This window comes from Eumetopias jubatus, unplaced genomic scaffold, assembly GCF_037043125.1.
Source record: "Eumetopias jubatus isolate StellerSeaLion01/CBP00866 unplaced genomic scaffold, mEumJub1_p1.0 scaffold_8, whole genome shotgun sequence".
Taxonomy (NCBI): Eukaryota; Metazoa; Chordata; class Mammalia; order Carnivora; family Otariidae; genus Eumetopias; species Eumetopias jubatus.
This window is the reverse complement of record NW_028274814.1, coordinates 105,483,288-105,503,848: the sequence shown is the minus strand read 5'-3', so window position 1 is coordinate 105,503,848 and position 20,561 is coordinate 105,483,288. Positions and strand designations below refer to the sequence as shown.

Below are 20,561 nucleotides of genomic sequence, written 5' to 3'. Positions count from 1 at the left end.
TTGTCACAATTTTCTCAAAACCTAATCTCAGAAGTGACATTCCATTACTTTTACCATACTTTCACTAGGTCTAGCTCACGTTCAAGGGGAGGGGATTATACAGGGCAAGAATTCCAGAACATGAAATCATTGAGAGCCATTTTAGAGTCTTCCTACCACATTTCCAAAGACATGTTAAACAATATTGTAAAAGAAGGGAAATGTATCTTTTTCTTCTCTTTCCCTTTTTGATAACTTTCTTCCTTATGGAATTCTCTCTTCTGGTCTAAAATGACTTGTCTCTTCCCCACAACTGATTAAAGTTTGCTTTGAGCTATTGTTGAAATAATCTTATTTTGTGTATAAGACATTTAGCAAATGCAATGTGGACAATAACAGAATGAGTAACTTAATGTACTTCCTCCCAGTGAGTTTGTACTGTAGGTGCTTAAGATGGGTTAGAATATGTTGAAATGATTCATTTTGTGTTAGTGACTAATTCCAATAATGAGTTTTCTTTTAATTATGCCTTAGGTTTCAAGGCCTTAGAATAGAATAATAAGGTATAATAGGACCTCAAAGGGAATCCTTTTTGTTAGAGGCCTTAAGAAGCCTCTTCCACAGTACAGGCAGCTGCCTACTTTCAGCATCCTACTATTGATTGCTTGGGGGTTTTTGATTTGACATATTTATCAAGAGCTTATAGAACACAGAGAGGTATAGATCAATCTCTGCTAAGGGAGTTGAAATTTATATGGAAAGAAGTGGTAGAATATATGACAATTAATACATGAATATAAATATAATGGAATTTCAGTGGATGAAGAGGTCACTCCTGGCTGGGCTGGTCAAGAAAGTGTTTTGAACCTGAGCTATCCTTATAGTTCCTATGATTCAGGCGAAGCCTACTCCAGCTTATATTTTTAATATCTCATTATGGTAGGGTAAATAATAATTGCCCAAAGATGTCCACGTCTTAATTCCAAAACCTGTGAATATGTTACCTTATATGGTAAAAGGGACGGTTCAAGTATGTTTAGGATCTTGAGATGAGGAGACTGTTCTGAAGTATTTGGATGAGGTCAATGTAATCATAAAGGGCCTTATAAGAGGGAGGCAAGAGAGTTAGAGTCAGAAAAAGGAGATGTGAACCAGAGATTGGAGTGATGCTCTTTGAAGTTGGAAAGGGGGCAAGAAATGCAGATGGCCTCTAGACTTTGGAAAAGGTAAGGAAATAATTCTCCCCTGAAATCTCCAGAAGAAACACAGCCCTGCCAACACCTTGATTTTTAGACCTCTGACCTCCAGAATTGTAAGAGAATAAGTGTGTTTTCTTTTAAGTCACTAAATTGTACTAATTTGTTACAGTAACAATAAGAAATTAATATACTTCTTACTCGCTGAAATTTCACTTATCTATCCCCAGACTAGGTTGCTTAACCCTTCTAGGAAGTCATCTTGGGTTAACTACCTTTCAGGATGTACTTCCTCTGGGTAGGCCAAATATGGTCTTTGGGATTGTGTGTGTGTGTGTGTGTGTGTGTGTGTGTGTGTGTGTGTGTGTGTGTGTGTGTGTGTGTGTTGGCGTTAGGGAGTTAGAAACAGGGATGGGCTTTGGTGCCCATGTCTGAAGTTGCTGGACATCCTGAAAAGCAAAGATACTGCACTATGAATGAAGAAGATAACAGATGTTGATAAGATTGGAAATATTGGAACCCTTGTACACTATTGGTGGGAATGCAAAATGGTGCAATTACTATGAAAAACAGTACAGAGGTTCCTCAAAAAATTAAAAGCAGAACTACCATATGAACCAACAGTCTCACTTCTGGATATTTATCCATAAGAATTAAAATTAGGATCTTGAAAAGATCCCATGTTTAATGTAACACTATTCACAGTAGTTCAGATATGGAAAAATCTTAAATAGATAAAGGGATATAGAAAATATGACATAAAGGGCATCTGGGTGGCACAGTTGGTTAAGCATCGGACTTGGTTTCGGCTCGGGTCATGATCTCAGGGTCGTGACATCAAGCACTGCATGGGGCTCTGCGCTAGCGGGGAGTCTGCTTGAGACTCTCTCTCCCTCTCCCTCTGCCCCTTCCTACTGCATGTGCTCTCTCTCTCTCAAATAAATATATCTTAAAAAAAAGAATATATGACATGTTTACACATGTGTACACACACACATATACTACATACATATGTATATATATGCACAATGGAATGCTATACAGCTTTTTAAACGAAGGAAATCCTACCAAATGCAACAATATGGATGAAGCTTGAGAATATTATGCACAGTGAAGTAAGCCAGTCACAGGACAAATTCTACATGATTCCACTTATATGAGGTGTCTACAAGAAAGTCATAGAAGCAGAGAGTGGTGGTTTCCAGGGGCTGTGGAGAGGGGGAGATGGGGAGTTGCTAATCAACAGTTATAAAGTTTCAGTTATACAAAATAAGTAAGTTCTAGGGACTTGTGCAACATGTGCCTATCAGTTACTACTACTGCATTATGTACTTAAAAATTTAGCAGGATAGATTCCATGTTAAATGTTCCTAGTTTAATAAAATATGTATAGGAAGATTTTTCTTACCCAATATACCAATAATGTCCCCATTAAGAGAAGGTGCCCATCACTTTTGGCAGAAACTTTTTTTTTTTTACAGTATTTTAGCATGACCTGGTGTAGCTTCTTGGTTGAGGATGTGGGGATACTTGTCACCATAACATTGTTCTTGGCCTTTGGGCCAAGCTAAAGTTGAGAAGGTTTCCAATTTTATTTTTTATTTTTATTTTTTAAATGTTTTATTTATTTATTTGACAGAGAGAGACAGCGAGAGAGGGAACACAAGCAGGGGAGTGGGAGAGGGAGAAGCAGGCTTCCCGCTGAGCAGGGAGCCCGATGTGGGGCTCGATCCCAGGACCCTGGGATCATGACCTGAGCCCAAGGCAGAGACGCTTAATGACTGAGCCACCCAGGCGCCCCGAGAAGGTTTCCAATTTTAATATTAGGTTATATATAGCTACTGCATTATGCATTCAGGATTCACAATCCAGTTTTGGGGATGCTGGAGGCAAAGAAATAAAGACTGATCTACCATTACAATGTAGCTATAGGCTGTCCTCAGTCTACTTGTATTGTATTAACTGAAACCAGTGCATGTCAAAACCAGAGAGCTGTGTCCTTGCTTTACATGGTAGCTGAGTTACCATGGAGCCACATCAGGATGTGGTTCTTATATTCACCAGTTTCAGTTAACACTGTGCCATGCAAAATGAGTACTGTCTGCACTTTCTGTCTGGGTGGCTTTAAGCAAGAGAAATGTGCATACTTTGTTACTGCACTAATCTCAAGAGACTTGGCATTCTATGCACTTTGGAATTCTTAACTGGCTGTGTGGCTCAGATGAATGCTCTCAGTTACATTTGGAAAGAATAATTAATAATGAAAAATAGGTTCCAGAAATATGAAGGAAAAGAAAGATCTGAATATAAAATATTCTAAATTAATTATAGTAAATCAAAGCATATTATAAATTTGAAGCTTGGCTTTGAGTTTTTTGTTTTGTTTTGTTTTGTTTTTTGGAATCTGATCAAATGAATAGAAGAAAACAAGACTGTCTATAGAGCATATACCGACCATAGACCATTCTGTCATGGACTCTAAGTCTCCAGGTTAGAAGACTCTTGCATTATGTTATAATCTCAGTTAATTTAGTAACATAGCATCAGTGCATTTTATGCTCTCATTTCAGTCAGCTTCATTTCCTTTCATTTAATAGTATTTTGAGAATGTGATACTGCTATTGTAAACATTGATTCATATCAGAATTTTGGTAGCATCAATTGAAATGGAGCTGCCCAGAAGAAAAATAGAGAAATCATATGTCCTGTTGCTATTTCTGGTTACCATTCTAATCATCATTCATCATTTCAAAAGCAGAAGAAATAGGAAATGAATTTGAAATTTACTTCTTGTGATTTGGAACTTGGTAAATGAATTTTTTCCCCAAAGTAAATAGCAATGCAGAAAAGGAATTTGTCTGCATATCCTTTAGATTCAGATTTGACTTTGTTCTGAAAAGTTTGCGTATCTGATTTTAGATAGTGCTACTGATTCCTGTTTTTTCAAGTTCTCATCTCTCCCCCATCTATCTGATCCTCCATGCCTCTTATTTTCAAAATTAAGTTATGAGCATGAGATACATAATATTTAGCTGAAAATCCCATGCCAGACTTTTCTGAAACTGTAAACTTAATGTATTTGAAAAATATTTTATCTGCTCTCTTGCCAGCTTCTCATGATTACCTTAAAAATTATTAGTGTTAATTGGCTTAATACCTAGAATCTCATAAGATGAGTATTTATTAGAAATATCTATTTAATACGCTTATATATTTTTAATAAATTATTTGCTCTGTTTCTGTTTTTAGTTCATAAGCAATTCTTCCTTACAGTTATTTATAATTCAAAATGATAAATGGCTTTGAGGTACTTTGGTGTAGTCAGTAGAATTGCAGATAATAGTTGGAAGGGCAGATGTATTTTATTTTTTCCTCTAAAAAAAAATCACCTCAGATAGAAAAAAAATCACCTCAGATAGGACAATCTCCAGTTATTTTTTTGACCTCGCAAATATTTTAGGCTATTATTTACTGAGTTAAAAATAAAACCTGATACTTTAAAAGGGTAAGATATGGTATTTTTTTCCCTAGCTAATTTATTGTGTTGCGTCAGGGGAAGATTAAGTATAGGTGGAGGTTTTTTTTTTTTTTTTTTTATTTGACAGAGAGAGAGAGAGCACACAAACAGGGGGAGCAGCAGGCAGAGGGAGAGGGAGAAGCAGGCTCCCCACCGAGCCCGGAGCCCAACGTGGGGCTCAGTCCCAGGACCCTGGGATCATGACCTGAGCCGAAGGCAGACGCTTGATCGACTGAGCCACCTAGGCACCCCTAAATGGAGGTTTAATTGTAAACTAAGATCACAGTAATTGAGTCTCTGACTCTTAACCAACAATGGCTTATAGATAAATCTGCCGTAAATTATGTGTATCGTGGATTATAACATTGATATCCTCTTTTAAATGTTGGATCTTTTCTCTCAGTTGCTACCTCACATTTTGAACAGGCTGAAAGCTGCCCACCATGGTGCATAAATATGTGATGTCAGATAACACACACTGGAAGAGGAATAAATTGTGTATAGGTTCATGGTATGGATTTTATTCAGTAAATAATTCTAGCAAAAAGATTGCTCAAAAATAAAAATTATATATTTAAAAATACTGTGAAAAATTTATAATAACCAAAAACATAAAAATGCATGAAAAATTATAGGGTGGATTGAGGAGGTAAAATATAGAATTTAGGATCTTTTGCCTTTCAGGGAACATACATTCTAGAAATTTAATGGAAGTTAATAAATAGAATTAATCCATATCTAGGTCTTATCCACATGTTTCTAATCCATATCTATTTCAACATACATCATTATGTAATCTGTGTCAATAACCTATCTTTGTTTTACTCATTTATAATCTAATCTGTGCCTATGCGTCATTTCATGTATAGTAATAACTAATAATAATTGACAATTTACTATCAGTTATCATTAAGTATCTTTCCATGAACTCTCATAATTAGTTTTCCAAGGTCCTCCTAAGATAGGTACTAGGACATAGATTGACTTATTTTACATGAGGAAGATCAGGCAGTTGGCCCAAGTTCACACAGCTGGTAAGTAGTGAACATAGGCTTGAACCTGTTTCCTTGATCACTAAGGTATTTCTTCTCCCATGTGTGTTGCATTGTGCAGGCTTGAGGTAGAATTGAAGGGCTATTGACCATCTTTCAGGCAGAGTCTCTTGGGATGGTGCCTCTGTCGTGTTAACAAAAATATCTGATCATCAGTCTTGCCATCCAGAAGTTCAATTTCTGCAGTAAACTCAAAGATAATCAGCTTCTCGATGGTTGTTTTACAGTAATGAAACAAAAATATAATGAGGACAAAAATCTATTAATATAGGATAATGCACATTTCAAAGTGGTCCCAAACACTGATGTCAGCTAATCAGCTTATCCTTTCTTTGCAGGAGAAATTCATAGGAAGCTAAATTCAACATAAATTTTTCAACTTCCTTTAACATTTATTGGTTTTTCTTTGTGGTAACTTCTGAGGACACAGAGATAATAATAAGTACAGTACTGAGTTGATTTAACCTTCAATTTTTTTTTCACATGAGTAAAATGACAATTATAAAGTGATGTATGTAGTAAAGTTGTGATAGAGTTAAGTGCAAGATGCTGGGAATAAAGGGAGAACTAACACTCTAGCTTGAGGGACTCAGGAAAGTCTCCTAAGAGAGGTGATGCCTGCAGTGGATCTCAAAGGTAAAATTTATCCAGAGGAGGGAGGTGGCTTTCTAGGCAGAAGGATCTGTGGTGCAGTAGCATAGAAGTTAAAAAAAAAAAAACAACACTTGACGCAAAAAAAGAAGTATGGAGTTCATTATGGTAAGAGTGTAAGGATTCTTTTGAGGAAGTGGTGAAAGGTAAAATGAAAAAAGTAGTCCAGAATGATATAATGAAAGACCTCATGGATAAATACGCTTGATATTTTTTTTCCCAAGAAGAATGGGGACTTATTAAGAATTTTGGGTATGGGAGTAACCTATACATATCTGCATTTGAAACACATCATTCTAGAGTAGTGTTTTCCAAATTTTACTTTGCATTAGACTCACTTGGGGGCTTGTTCAAACACAGAGTTTCTGATTCGGCAAGACTGCAGTAAAACATAAGAAAATGCGTTTCTTTTTCTCTCTCTTTTTTTTTAGAGAGGGAGCATGCCCATGCGGGGGTGGGGGAGGGGCAGAGGGAGAGGGAGAGAGAATCTGAAGCAGGCTCCATGCCCAGCATGGAGCCCGAGGTGGCCCAATCTCATGACCCTGAGATCCAATGACCTGAGCCTAAATCAAGAGTCAAACGCTTAACAGCAGGTGCCCAAAGAAAATGAATTTCTAAGTTCCCAGGTGACACTGATGTTACTGGTCCCCAGACCACTCTTTGAGAACTACTGCTCAGGAGAAAAGATTATATGAGTGTGAGAGTGGAAAAAAACTCAAAAAACACACTGTTTTGGAGAAAGCCAGCATGGTTGTGGGGTGGGGGAGATAAATGAGGTTTTGAACTAAGGTAGTGAATGCAGTAGTTATTAAAAGTAGGTAATAGATTGAGTTGAGCAGATAGTTTGGAAAGAAAAATTAACTGGCTTGGTAAACAGATACCAGTGTGAGGGAAGACCTTATTTACCTCCAGAAATCCCAGGTTGGGCAACTGCCTGTTTACTGGAAGTACCAACAAGATAAGCACTAGAGGAAGAAATTGGATGGGAGGCAGCTGGCCATAGTAATGGGAGGGGAGGAGAGGAGATGATGTCTGATTTGGACATACTGAGTTTGAGATAACAAGGATACATCAGTGTGTAAACATTGGCAAAGAGGATCTGACAGAGACTGAGACAGGATTCAGCAAAAGATTCCCTTTATCACCTCAGACATATGGAAGGGAATAGACAAGAAAAAAGCAACATGCAAAAAAATTCATAAAGGAAAGCGTTTCAAAGAAGGCACTCCATGGAAAAGGCAGAACCTTGAAACTCTTCGGTACTTTCTTCAGAAAACCCTGTTCCATGCGATACTGGCACAATTATGTCTTTGAAACATATTAGATTTCCTGTTTAGGTGTGAGTTTGAGGACAGTATTTTGACATTAAAAATATATGGCAAAAGTCTTTGGAATTGTACTTTTTTGCTAAATTCAGTGGCATTCACTCTCATACCTGTAGGTTGAACAAGGATATTCTTTTTCCCACCAGACGATCCACTTCACTTCAGGAAAACTCTGCTTGCAATGCCATTCATTCTTTCTACAAATGTTGAATAAATATGTTTTTTCCCAAGTCACTATGTGTCATACCAAGTTGTCCCCATTTTTCCCCACACCTCCATTTATTTAAGAGAGCATAATTGTTAGAAATCATTTCCTTTGGAGTCAGCCTATCTAGATTTGAACGCTTATTAGCTGTATGATTTCTGTCACATCATTTAAACTCCTGAAGACTCTCTTCCATCTTAAAAATGATGGAAATAACAGCTAAAAGAGCTAGGATGCTCTTTAATAAGGCAATAGAGCTCTTTATACTGGGTCTGGTATAGTCAATGCTCAATAAGTGTTAATTATATTGTTACACAGTCAAGGTCTCAGGACAAACTTTCCCAGCATGCATTCAAAACCATAAACAATTCTGGAAACATGAAATACTCAAACTTACTGTCACCCTATATAATCTACTTCTATAACACCTATATAGTATAATTTTAGCACCTTGTTTCTCAGAATTCTTCGTCATTTTGCTAGATTGAAAGATCTACTTTTACTCTTAGATTGACATACTCTTAGACTGAAAAGATCCTTGAAATCAGAGAGCATGTCACAGCCTCTATATTCCATACACCTGATTCTGTATGATACCTTGCACTTATTATGTGTACAATATACATATACTGACTAAATTGTCTTTGTCATTCTGACTCCCCACTAGACTGTGAACTCTTTGAAAGTGACCTTGATTTATTCATCATCATGCTGTTCATGTTCAGCACAGTGCCTCAGTCAGTCATTGCTTTATGAAAGAATTCATTGTGTGGCTCATGGAAAACTTAGATTCGGGCTGGACTGTGCTCAAAGTAAAAAATGTAGATATTTTCCTTTTTTTTTAAATTTAAAGAATGACTAAATAGGGCTTTTTCTGGCTTCCATAGGAAAGAAGATATATAAATTGGTTGTGTGTGTTCCCTGCTTCTTCCTCTGCCTCCCAGGAAATTTACCCTGTAAAGTTGCCAAGGAAACACTAACAGCTTAAGTCTGGTAGAGGAGAAAGATGCCTCATTAACAAACTCAGTTTCATTATTTGGATGCTTGCCTCAAGGAGATGCTGTTCTGTGATGGAAGATCGTTTCCATTAAGCATTGTGTGAAAAACTGAATGATTTTTTTTTGACGAAATTTCTTCTTCTATTACTCTTTCCCAGGGCAGTGAACCTACACACTATGAGACATTACATAAGAACATTATTGACTTGTAATTCAATGTATTTGAACTATTTATTATTGCTAAGTGCATAGGTTAGATAAAGTTTTCAAGCATTCACTGTATAATGATTAAGGAGTGAGGTCTTTAATTTGAAGTATTGACAGTATTTCACCAGAAATAAATTTAATGTATTGTTTATTGTTTATTAAATCCTTTTGTATATTTTCCTTCTTATGAACTAGAAACCCTGGGAATATAGAAATTTATTGTCTTAAGATAATACAGAATTGAGTGCCTTTTCTTTAGGAGGCTGTCTCATCAGTGATGTATAATGGAAAAAAGGTACATGGTGCTTGGGGTTATAACACTTGGGATTCAAAGCTTCTTTCCAGAATTCACTAGCTGTTTGGTCTTGGGAAAATCATTAGTTTTTTATTCAGGCATTCTATAAAGATGGGTTGTGCAAACACTGTTGCCTTGAGCCATCTTTCAAAGTGATATATTTATATAAAAAATGAGAAATTCTTCATTTATGTACCCTGAGCCTCAGCTTTTTTATGTATAAAAATGGTATTATGTGCTTTATTGAGTCATTCATCCATTCAAAAAGTATTTATTGAGCTCCTACTGTGTGGCAAGCTGTTCTAGAGAGTGATGAGAGGTGTTCATCCTTTGTTGGACTCTTGACAACATTGTTCTTTTTTCTTACTTCTCTGGACTTAGGGTTGGTTAAGACTTCCAGCTGTTACTAGTCCCAGTGCATCGCCATTCCCTTGGATCCACTGAACCATCCATACCTTTATAAAGTATCCTTTTATTAAATGCTCTTTTATGATGTTTTTGAGTTTGTCATTTGTTTCTGGGTGGAACTTTCACTGATTTAGACAGTTAGGAAAAGTCTGAGATTTTGATACTTAAATTGAGATCTGAGGGAGTGGAGATAGCTAGGGATTGAGCATCCTAAGCAGTATGAAAAACATGTAAAAGACAACCATGTGGTAGGAGTCCTATTTGGACTGTTTCTGGAATGGCAATGGGATCAATGTGACTGGATGGCATGAGAGAGTCGGATAATGGAAAAAGGATGGTATCAGAGAGATGGTCAAAGCCAAATCACTACAAGGCATTGCAGGACATGGTAATACATGTAATACAAACATAAAATACCTCATCAAATGTTTTTAAATACCTTGCAGCAAATTTTAAATATAATCATTCAGTAAAAATGGTTGAAATCTATTTCTTATTGATTTCACTGTACTGATACATTTTTGATAGATTATTTTAATGCACTAAAATGTACTCTATATCAAAATTGAATCACTTTCCCCAAAAGCATTGGGAAAATATTCCCAAGCTTTAAATATGTATAAACCAAATTTTAAAATAGCAGTAGCTAATAACAATATTATAATGTTTTAAGTATTTTTATAATATAAAGTGACTTTTTGGAAGTATAACACTTGAAACTTGATATTAACATTAAATGTAACTATTAGGTTTCAAGATGTTCTGGGTCTTATGGCATTTGCAATGTTAGACTCAGTGGACTATTTAGAATTTTATTTTTCTTCATTTTTAATGTATTTGATACCCAAGCTATTTTAACATCTTTTTCTTGACCATAACTGGCTGATCCTACTCTTTAGGTATAAAAATAAGGATACAGCAACAGCCCTGAGGGAGATTTCAATCCCAATATCCTCTTTTTTCCCCCACCTCCATGCAGGGGAAACAAGACTTAAACATCAAACTTAATGACTTACATTGAAAACCACATGATTAATCCCTAAGCTCCATTATTGAAAGTGTCTGTCAAGGGAAAAATTATGTCAACTCTTGGAACAGGGGATCATGGGGAGGGGGCACAGCTGGGCAGCCAACAGCATCAGTGCTGCACAATGTGGAGTTTATTTTAAACCTCTCCTAATATGGTACCCGAGGTCCAGGCTGCCCTCAAATCTCACTCTACTCAGAGCTCTGACACTAATCGCTGCACCTGCGGCTCAACCTTCCCAAGACTTGAGACTTCTGATTTGTGAGCAGCCTTGGCTTACCAAGGACAGAGCTTTCCTGCATTAGAAGAGGCTGCCTTCACACAGCTTGTGTCAAGGCTGGCTAATAACCTCACTTAGCTATTTGACACCTTGAAGAATAAGTGAAACTTCCATTACCTGAAAATTTTTTTAAGAAATAAGGTTGTTGGGGCACCTGGGTGGCTCAGTTGTTAAGCGTCTGCCTTCGGCTCGGGTCATGATCCCAGGGTCCTGGGATCGAGCCCCGCATCAGGCTCCCTGCTCCGTGGGGAAGCCTGCTTCTCCCTCTCCTACTCCTCCTGCTTCTGTTCCCTCTCTCAGTGTGTCTCTCTCTGTCAAATAAATAAAATCTTAAAAAAAAAAAAAAAGAAAGAAAGTTGTTTACATGGTTAAGGATCTTAGTTTAGGGGCGCCTGGGTGGCTCAGTCAGTTAAGTGTCTGCCTTTGGCTCAGGTCATGATCCTGGGGTCCTGAGATGGAGCCCCACATGGGGCTCCCTGCTCAGTAGGGAGTCTGCTTCTTCTCTTTCTCCCTCTCCCCCTGCTTGTGCTGTCTCTCACTCTCTCTCTCTCAAATAAATGAATAAAGTCTTAGGAAAAAAAGGATCCTATTTTATTTTGTTCTGTGTAGATGATGGCAACACATATAATGGAGGCTGTGTAATACTGGCGGTAAGTAGCGATAATATCTGAGTAGCAGCATGTGGGCAGGTACTAGGTTGGCTTGGCATACTTTTATAAATTCAACTGGGAAACAATGAGTCAAATGGATATAAAGACTGTATTACATACACAGCATAAACAGAGTCACCATGGTGTCAGCTCTCTATATTCCTAGGAAGGTTAGGACTAGGTGAGACAAGTAGGGTGCTTAGGGCACAAAATTTGAGGAGTCACTCACTTCTAGGATTGTACAAATGCCAATTCTGTTCTTATAGGACTCTAAAATAAGGTGCCTAAGGGACAAAATTTAAGGAGGGACTCATTGTCAGGATCCTGCACGTGCAGGGGCAGCACTTGTGTGACCCTCAGAATGAATGCGTCCCTAAATTGTATACCCTAGACATGTCATCAGTTGCCTCACCCGACCTGGTCCCTAGTCCCACAGGACGACACTAAATTGGATGGACCAGATGACAGACAACAAGGAGGGAGAGGCAACTGGGGAGGAGCCAATCCCATAGTGCACCTCAGCAGTTTTACTGCCTGCCGATGGATCTAAGGTGGGGAAGAGTAAGGTGGAAAGTTCCATGCCTCACGGGTGCCAGAGAGGTGAATGAGAAGCAGCTGTATGGAAGCTCTTTATATGACTGCCTACCTTGTTCTGTTCTCAGGAGGCTGACAGAATATTCCACCAAGACATAGGCCAACCTACTGTTTAGCTCTGCCTATATTGTCCATGTGGGTATGTTCAAGGTAACCAGAATGCCATGGTAAAGCTATTCCCGTACAACTGGTATTAAAAAACACGTTTGCAGTCATACAAATATGTTTTGTAATACCACTTCTAATAGCTATATGACATTGGGTAAATTATGTAAACTTTTTAACTTCTTAAGTGAGAAAAGAAATAGGTACTCTGTAAGGCTGTAATGTCAATGTTTATAAGGCATTTACATGGTACATAGTAAGTGTTGAAAGAGTAGATATTTTGTTAGATCTAAATGAACTATTAGATCTAAATGAAGCTATTAAATCTAAATGAACATGGTACATAATATAGTTAAATTCTGTAACTAGTTTAAAAAAATCAGTTTGTTTTGAATGTTTAGTCAAACATTATTATAATAGTCAGCCAACAAACTTTCTAGGAGATGAGTGTTTTTACTTTTTGATGTATTTTTGTTGTTATCTGTATAAAAAGATATCTAAATAACAAGATAGATGGATTTGTTAAGGATTTCAGTTATATTTGGCAGACAAAATATTCAATAGCCATCAAAAAATTGACTCACTTTTAGTTATGTGCAGTGTTCCTCAAAAGATTTATTTATTTCACCTATTAATTTCACAACATAAGTGCATTCATGCACACTTATGCTCATTATTCACACCCGAAATGTTTATTTTTGCATCAAGTGATAGATAGCTGTGTTTAATTTGGGCATTCGTCCAAGTAGGACACTTTTTTTCAACTTATACTCAAAATAGCGTATAAGCTCAAAAAATCATTTTTCATTTATTTTATTTTTTTAAAGATTTTATTTATTTGTTTAAGAGAGAGAGAGAAAATGAGAGAGAGAGAGCACGAGAGGGAAGAGGGTCAGAGGGAGAAGCAGACTCCCTGCTGAGCAGGGAGCCCGATGCAGGACTCGATCCCGGGACTCCAGGATCATGACCTAAGCCGAAGGCAGTCGCTTAACCAACTGAGCCACCCAGGGGCCCAATCATTTTTCATTTAAATGAATAATCAGAATAAGAAGATATATCTGTACTCTGTTTAGAGCCATGAGTTCCTAGTTTGCTTTAATTCAACATGTTAAAAATCATGAATCTCAATGCCTTTTGCATTCATCTTCTAAATTCTACTTTTGCTTTGTTTTTCTCAAGAAGATAACTGTCATGAAAGGCTTAAAATTTTAGGAATCTGAGAAATGATTCAGTTTACCTAAGATAGCAATAAATCTTCATATCTATGAAAGTAAGAAATCTTTATGATATAACTTTAAAAAATGCATTAAATAAATGGCTAAAGTGCTTTTAATCTGAATCGGTTTCTATGTTATCTCTCTAATAATGACATCAGAAGTGTTTCTCTTTAATGTACTTTATATGTCTTTATATTTAGAAAGGCATGTATTAATTTAAAATGTACTTAAAATCATTTTCTTTCATTTTAAATGTACTTGGAAATCACTTTTCCTATGAATAGAACTTTGTTTTTTGTCATGGTCATAACAGGTATATTTTCAAACAGTGCAGTGATTATGCTTTATTTTCTGTTGATCTAGTATTTTAGCCACTTTACTACCTAATGTTGTCAGTTCATTCCATGAAATTCTAAAACAGGCTTAAAAATTATACTTTTATCTTTGGATTAGAAAATGCTTGTCAGCTTATAAATATGTTTCCCACTTTAGTTTTATTATGTAAGGACATAAGGTTACTTAGATGATTTAATAGGAATGTTAAAGGATCTTGCTGTTTTGAGAGCCAGAAACTTATCTTAAATTTGCAGGTAGGGAGAACATCTGGTTTCAAATGTTACTCAAATGATAGAATCATGGACTTGGACCCTACCATTATATCTTCCCAAATCCATATTACCTTAATTTTCCATAAGACTTCTGTCTCATTTGAAGCAATTTTTATAAGCCTATTTTGGAGCTAGAGTGAGGGAGAGGAAGTTCTTCAAAGGGATGCTGAGTAGGGAAAAACATTATGTACAATATGTTTGTTCCAGTGAAGACAACAATTTTCTTGGCAAGTATTCCTTGTGGTTGCCGTGTCATTTATGGTCCTTGATAAAATATGCATATGGAAAGTCATCACCCATTGAGTTCTTGCTCAAAGTCAGCTTCTTCTGATGGAAACTTTCATCACATCATTCCTTCCTTCTCCCCTGTCCTGCTGTTTATGTTGCCTCCACATGCTCATTTCAGCCGCATGTATTTTGTTAAGATTCCCTATTTTTGAGATACCAGGGAAATAATGATGTGATTAAGTCCCAAATGAATTTGTAGCATAAATCTTCTTAATGATATAAAGGTATTGGTTGTTTCTCTGATCATAGGCATTTAATTTTCTCTTCCTTCAGTCTTGACTCAGTGATCTTCCATCTTTGATTTCTTACTGCAACTGTATTTCCTGGGTTCCTCATCCCTATCCTTTCAAAAAGATGCAAACAGATAAGTGACTGGGGTCACAAGAAAAAAACTTTTTGTCAAGAAGTGTAACTCTTCAGTGTAGCCCCAAACTCCTCCAGCAGCCATTGAGCAGACAGTTTTGGCTACGCTGTATGTGTACCTGTAAATTGGGCATATGCTCTCTAGTTTGTCACAGCATCACCCATTTCTCCGTGTATGATACTTTTGACAATTATCATTATGCAGGCATGATCTTCTGTAGTTACTGACTGAAGATTAGAAATAACCTTGTAAAAGAATAGCTAATCTATCCATATCTATTTATATTTTTATCTTTTAAGTCCAGTAATAGAGTGGACTACAGATAATTAAAATTTTTATAGGGCAAGCATTTTCCATGGGATTTATATTCTTGCAAATAATATGTTAAATTGCAGTTTTATTAAAATTTCTTTTTTCTGTTATGTCCTCACTTTGACTCCCTAGGGAACAAAACTGCCTTCCTACCTAGAGTGATTTTTTTTTTTTTGCATATTTCAAGATTAGTCTGTTTACATTTTATTCTTTTTACGGTTTCCACAGAATTAGAGAAAATATCTAGATTTTTAGATACAGGCTATTTGTATAGTGTTACAGTGTGCAAGATTGTCTGAAAATAAAACAAAGAAAACAAATGTAGCTATGTGCCCTAACTTTGTAGCTAAAGAAAATATGACACTATGGGACTGGGATATTCTCCATGCTGTTGAGTGGCATTTTACAATCAACACCTCTCCCCTTTTCAGGATATCGAATCCCTAACAGGAGGGCTGACTGGTTCTAAGGGGGCTGATCCGCCGGTAAGTTAGATTCTTCATTAAATTTAACTGTTAACAAATTGAATTATGTACACACCAGATCATCAGACAATTACTTGTATACAATTTTCATATAGCTATCTTTTTCAAATATATAGCTATTTCAATAGTACACACACACACACACACACACACATATACACACACACTAATATATAGTAATTAATACAAAAGTATGAACTTGATTTGAGATATTGTTTGGTGTTTTAAAAAGTTTTAATATCTCATAAAATTCATCTCTGTGTATTGACTCTAAAAAGAATAAAATCTTCATTAGAATATGTAAATACTTTATGTCCTATGGGCTACACGAAAACTTTTGGAACTCGAGGGTTTACCATTCTAGATATGAATGTATGATATGTGTTGCAATATATTTTCTAGTTACTGAGAAAAATTATTTTATTGGCCCATTTTATCAACATTATTGATCCTTGATATTGCTATTTCTTTTCTACTTTATCCAGGGAGCTTCTGGAAAATTAGAGAAGTGTTCTAAAATTTTAAAGGATTATTGTTTTTAAGCAATAAGAAGAGATTGATAGTCTAGTATTGGAACATCTTAGTTCTTTCTGTGATACCTGCTGTCAGAAAATATTGATTAAGATAACATGTGATTTCATGTTTGAAGTACAAACATGAGTTCATGGTGTATATATAAAGTAATATGATTCCATCTATTTCAACAGAGAGTCAATGCATAAATTTTTATCACTGTTTGCTTTTCACTTAGCACTGTGAGGTTTAATGCTGAACATACAGAACCCAGTGTTATCAATTTTAGTTATACTTCACCGAGGTATCTAGGTGAAGTTCATAATCACATTAAAACATCAGTGAGATGTTAAACATAACTTTCAATGGCACCTCTTTCTCTCCTGTCTCCCTTCTATATCTCATGATGTTGTCTAATCAAATTGCTTCTAAAGTAGGCTAAACAACGTATTTTAGCCCTTTCCCTTCCTTTTATTTTCATTGTCTGAATTTATGTGGGAAAAAATGTATTGTCTTCAGATAGCTGCTTATATTTAGTCCCTGAACCTATTACATTACAGCTCAAGGCAAGATGAAATGTAAGTCAACCAGCCAGGATATTGTGACAGGATTTACAGCCAGTCTTATATTTAAGTAGTGTAGGTGACTGTTTATGTGATATAATCTTACTCTCCTGCCTGGCATGGTGTTTTTACATAGCACTCAACTTTTATTAGAAGATTAAATCCGTTTCCTTCAAAATCCCACCTCACCTGTCCACTGATTCCTAAAAGAATTCTACGGTTAAGATCAATTGATTTTAAAAGGATTTGTCCCTGGTTCAAATAAAAAATTAACTCACTGATATGAGGAATTTGAGAAACAAAACAGAGGATCATAGGGGAAGGGAGGGAAAAAAGAAACAAGATGAAACCAGAGAGGGAGCCATAAGAGACTCTTAATCTCAGGAAACTGAGGGTTGCTGGAGTGGTGGGTGTTGGGAGGGATGGGGTGGCTGGGTGATGGACACTGGGGAGGGTATGTGCTATGGTGAGCACTGTGAATAGTGTAAGACTGATGAATCACAGACCTGTACCCCTGAAACAAATAATAATTCTATCTTAATAAAAATAAATAAGTAAAATAAAAAAATTAAATACCTCTCTTCTGCAAGGGTGATAAAAATCTTATTCATGATTTCTATGTTAAAATAAGTTAATCATATCCTTTCAAGAAAACATTTTCCAAATATGGAAGATTGAGTGGGTATAAAAATCTAGTTGTTGAAAGAAGCTTCTTGAAAGGAAAAAAGATCACAGAAAGGAAAGATGGTGTACAGAAGGCAAGCTTCATCAACTTCATTCCCAGTAGCTAAAAGTGAAGTGTGTGTGTGTGTGTGTGTGTGTGTGTGTGTGTGTGTGTAGTTTATAATACTGTGAAATAGAGATTCTCTCTTGGCCATGACCTACCATGATGTTGGATATTTTATACTGCTGCTTACATTTTCTAAAATCCAGACTGTGCTTATTTTTTACCGTTTCGTGGAGTGGGAAACATGCAAATTACAGAGTACATGAGCTTAGGCAATCTAATTAGGGGTTAACAGTACACATAAATTTAGTACTCCCCATTGTTAAAGAGCTATCTAGAACATATTACTTGAGAAACTATAATAAAATCATTTCTTAGTCCCATATAAAGCTTATAGAAAGCAGTCTAAGTAGCAGTGAAATGATAATAGGATCTAGTGTTACTTCAGATACTTAAGAATAAGACTTTGAATGAAGCTATTGTTGTTGGCCCTAAGTTAGAAAACTGAAAGTAGATTACATTAATTATAACCTAAATCCATTTGAAGTTGTTTATAATTTTTCCTTTCTTTAAAAAATATCTTTATGATAGATCATCTAAATACTATTGTCCATTTCTACAATTAGGTCTTCTGTATACGTGTTTACAGTATATTACTAAAACTGTTCTATGATGAAATTTTTATTAGTAAGAAATTCAAGGTCCTATATATTTCCCCCTCATTATACAGAATATATAAGGTGCTAAAGGAATGGCATATCTCACAATGCCACCACAATGATGCATAGCTGTGAAATAATTTCTTTACCAGTATAACAGAAATCTCAGGGATGTAAATGGTATATTTAACAAATGCATTTTCTTTTCCTGTGGTTACATGTGTGTTATTTCTGAAGCATGAGAAAAAAGTGAAGTTTATATTATTTTAAATGTACAAGAAGTTGTATACATTTGCAAATGTCATTATAGATAAATTTGTATACCTGGTAAGAATAAATTTGAGGAACTCCAAGAATATAATTTACGTTAATATTTTTAACAATAAATATTAGCTAGTTTTTTTGAAAACTCAAGTAGTCTCATTTTCAGTACTAATCGTGAATGGTAGAATCATTCGTTCATGATTTTCAGGGGCAATTTCAAGTTTTATGATGGCTTTCTTCATCTGAAAAGGATTACAAGAAGGATTTTTTCTTTTTTTTTTTAAAGATTTTATTTATTTATTCATGAGAGACAGAGACAGAGAGAGAGAGAGAGAGCAGAGGGAGAAGCAGACTCCCCGCTGAGCCGAGAGCCCAATGTGGGACTCGATTCCAGGACCCTGGGATCATGACCTGAGCCAAAGGCAGACGCTTAACCATCTGACCACCCAGGCACCCAAGAAGGATTTTTTTTTAATTCAGAAACTGAAAATTAATTGGTTCAGTAGATAGAATTTATAGATTTTTCTAAATCATAGTCATCTTAGAAAAAACCTTTCTGTCATTTAGAAATATTATCAGTTTAATATTGCCTTACAACTGCCTTTGAAAAATTATATCAGACATAGTCTACATTTAGCATGTTTTTCATTCAGAAAAATTGGATCACAAGTTAACGTCCAGTGTAAAATCAGCATATATTTACATATAAAAATAAAGTGAAAGAAAAGAATTAAAATCTAAAGGGTAAAAATATCATTAAGTTAAATTAGTGCTTTTTTATATACCATTTGCCATAGTGGTTTTTTTTTCTTGTTTTTATTTAAATTCCAATTAACATACAGTGTTATATTAGTCTCAAGTGTATAATATAATGATTCCACACTTCCATACAATACTGATGCTTACAGCAAGTACACTTCTTAACCCCCATCACCTATTTAATCCATCCCCCCACCCACCTTCCCTCTGGTAACCATCAGTTTGTTTTCTATAGTTAAGAGTCTGTTTCTTGGTTTGCCTCTTTCTTTTTCCCTTTGCTTATTTGTTTTGTTTCTTAAATTCTACATTTGAGTGAAATCATACGGTATTTGTCTTTCTCTGACTGAGTTATTTTGCTTAGCATAATACTTTCTAGCTCCATCCATGTCATTACAAATGGCAAGATTTCATTATTCTTTATGGCTTAGTAATATTCCTGTGTGTGTGTGTCCCACATCTTTATCCCTTCATCAGTAGATGGACACTTGGACTGTTTCCATAATTTGGTTATTGTAGATACTGCTGCTGTAAACATCAGGAAGTATATGGCAATACAGGTCTACTTTAAGAAGCAAGAAATATCTCAAACAATTTAACATTACACCTAAAAAAGCTAGAAAAGAAACAACAAATGAAGCCTAAAGCTAGAAGAAGGAAGGAAATAATAAAGATTAGAGCAGAAATAAATGACATAGAAACTAAAAAAATAGAACAGATCAATGAAACTAGGAACTGGTTCTTTGAAAATATTAATAAAATTGATAAACCTCTAGCCCGGCTTACTAAAAAGAAAAAGGAACCAAATAAAAGCACAAATGAGAGAGGAGAAATAACAACCAATACCATAGAAATACAAACAGTCATAAGAAAATATTATGAAAAACTAAATGTCAACAAATTGGACAACCCAGAAGAAAGGGATAAATTCCTAGAAACATATAAACTACCAAAACTGAAAAGGAAGAAATAGAAAACTTGAACAGACCAGTAAGCAGCAATGAAATTCACTAAGTAATAAAAAATCTACCAATAAACAAAAGTCCAGGTCCAGATGGCTTCCCAGGAAAATTCTACTAAGCATATAAAGAAGAATTAATACCTATTCTCAAACTATTCCAAAAAATAGAAATAGAAGGAAAACTTCCAAACTCATTCTATGAGGCAACATTACCCTGATACCAAAACCAGATAAAAACTCCACTAAAAAAGAGAACTACAGGCCAATATCCTTGATGAACATGGATGCAAAAATTCTCAATAAAATACTAGCAAACCGAATCCAAGAATGCATTAAAAAAATCATTCACCACAAT

At 35.7% G+C, this 20,561-nt stretch overlaps 1 protein-coding gene across 7 annotated transcripts in view; it reads left to right on the top strand.

Annotated features, from left to right (window-relative positions):
* Positions 1-20,561, top strand: part of PPFIA2 (PPFI scaffold protein A2) — a 462,519-nt gene that overhangs the window by 69,254 nt on the left and 372,704 nt on the right. For 6 of the 7 annotated variants that reach the window (XM_088025652.1, XM_088025651.1, XM_028105431.2 and 3 more), the window contains one exon: positions 15,710-15,763. The exons of the other annotated variant lie outside the window; for it this stretch is intronic. In XM_088025652.1, the coding sequence (XP_087881778.1) occupies positions 15,710-15,763 (54 nt within the window). The remainder of the gene's footprint in view (positions 1-15,709; positions 15,764-20,561) is intronic. 7 annotated transcript variants of the gene reach the window in all.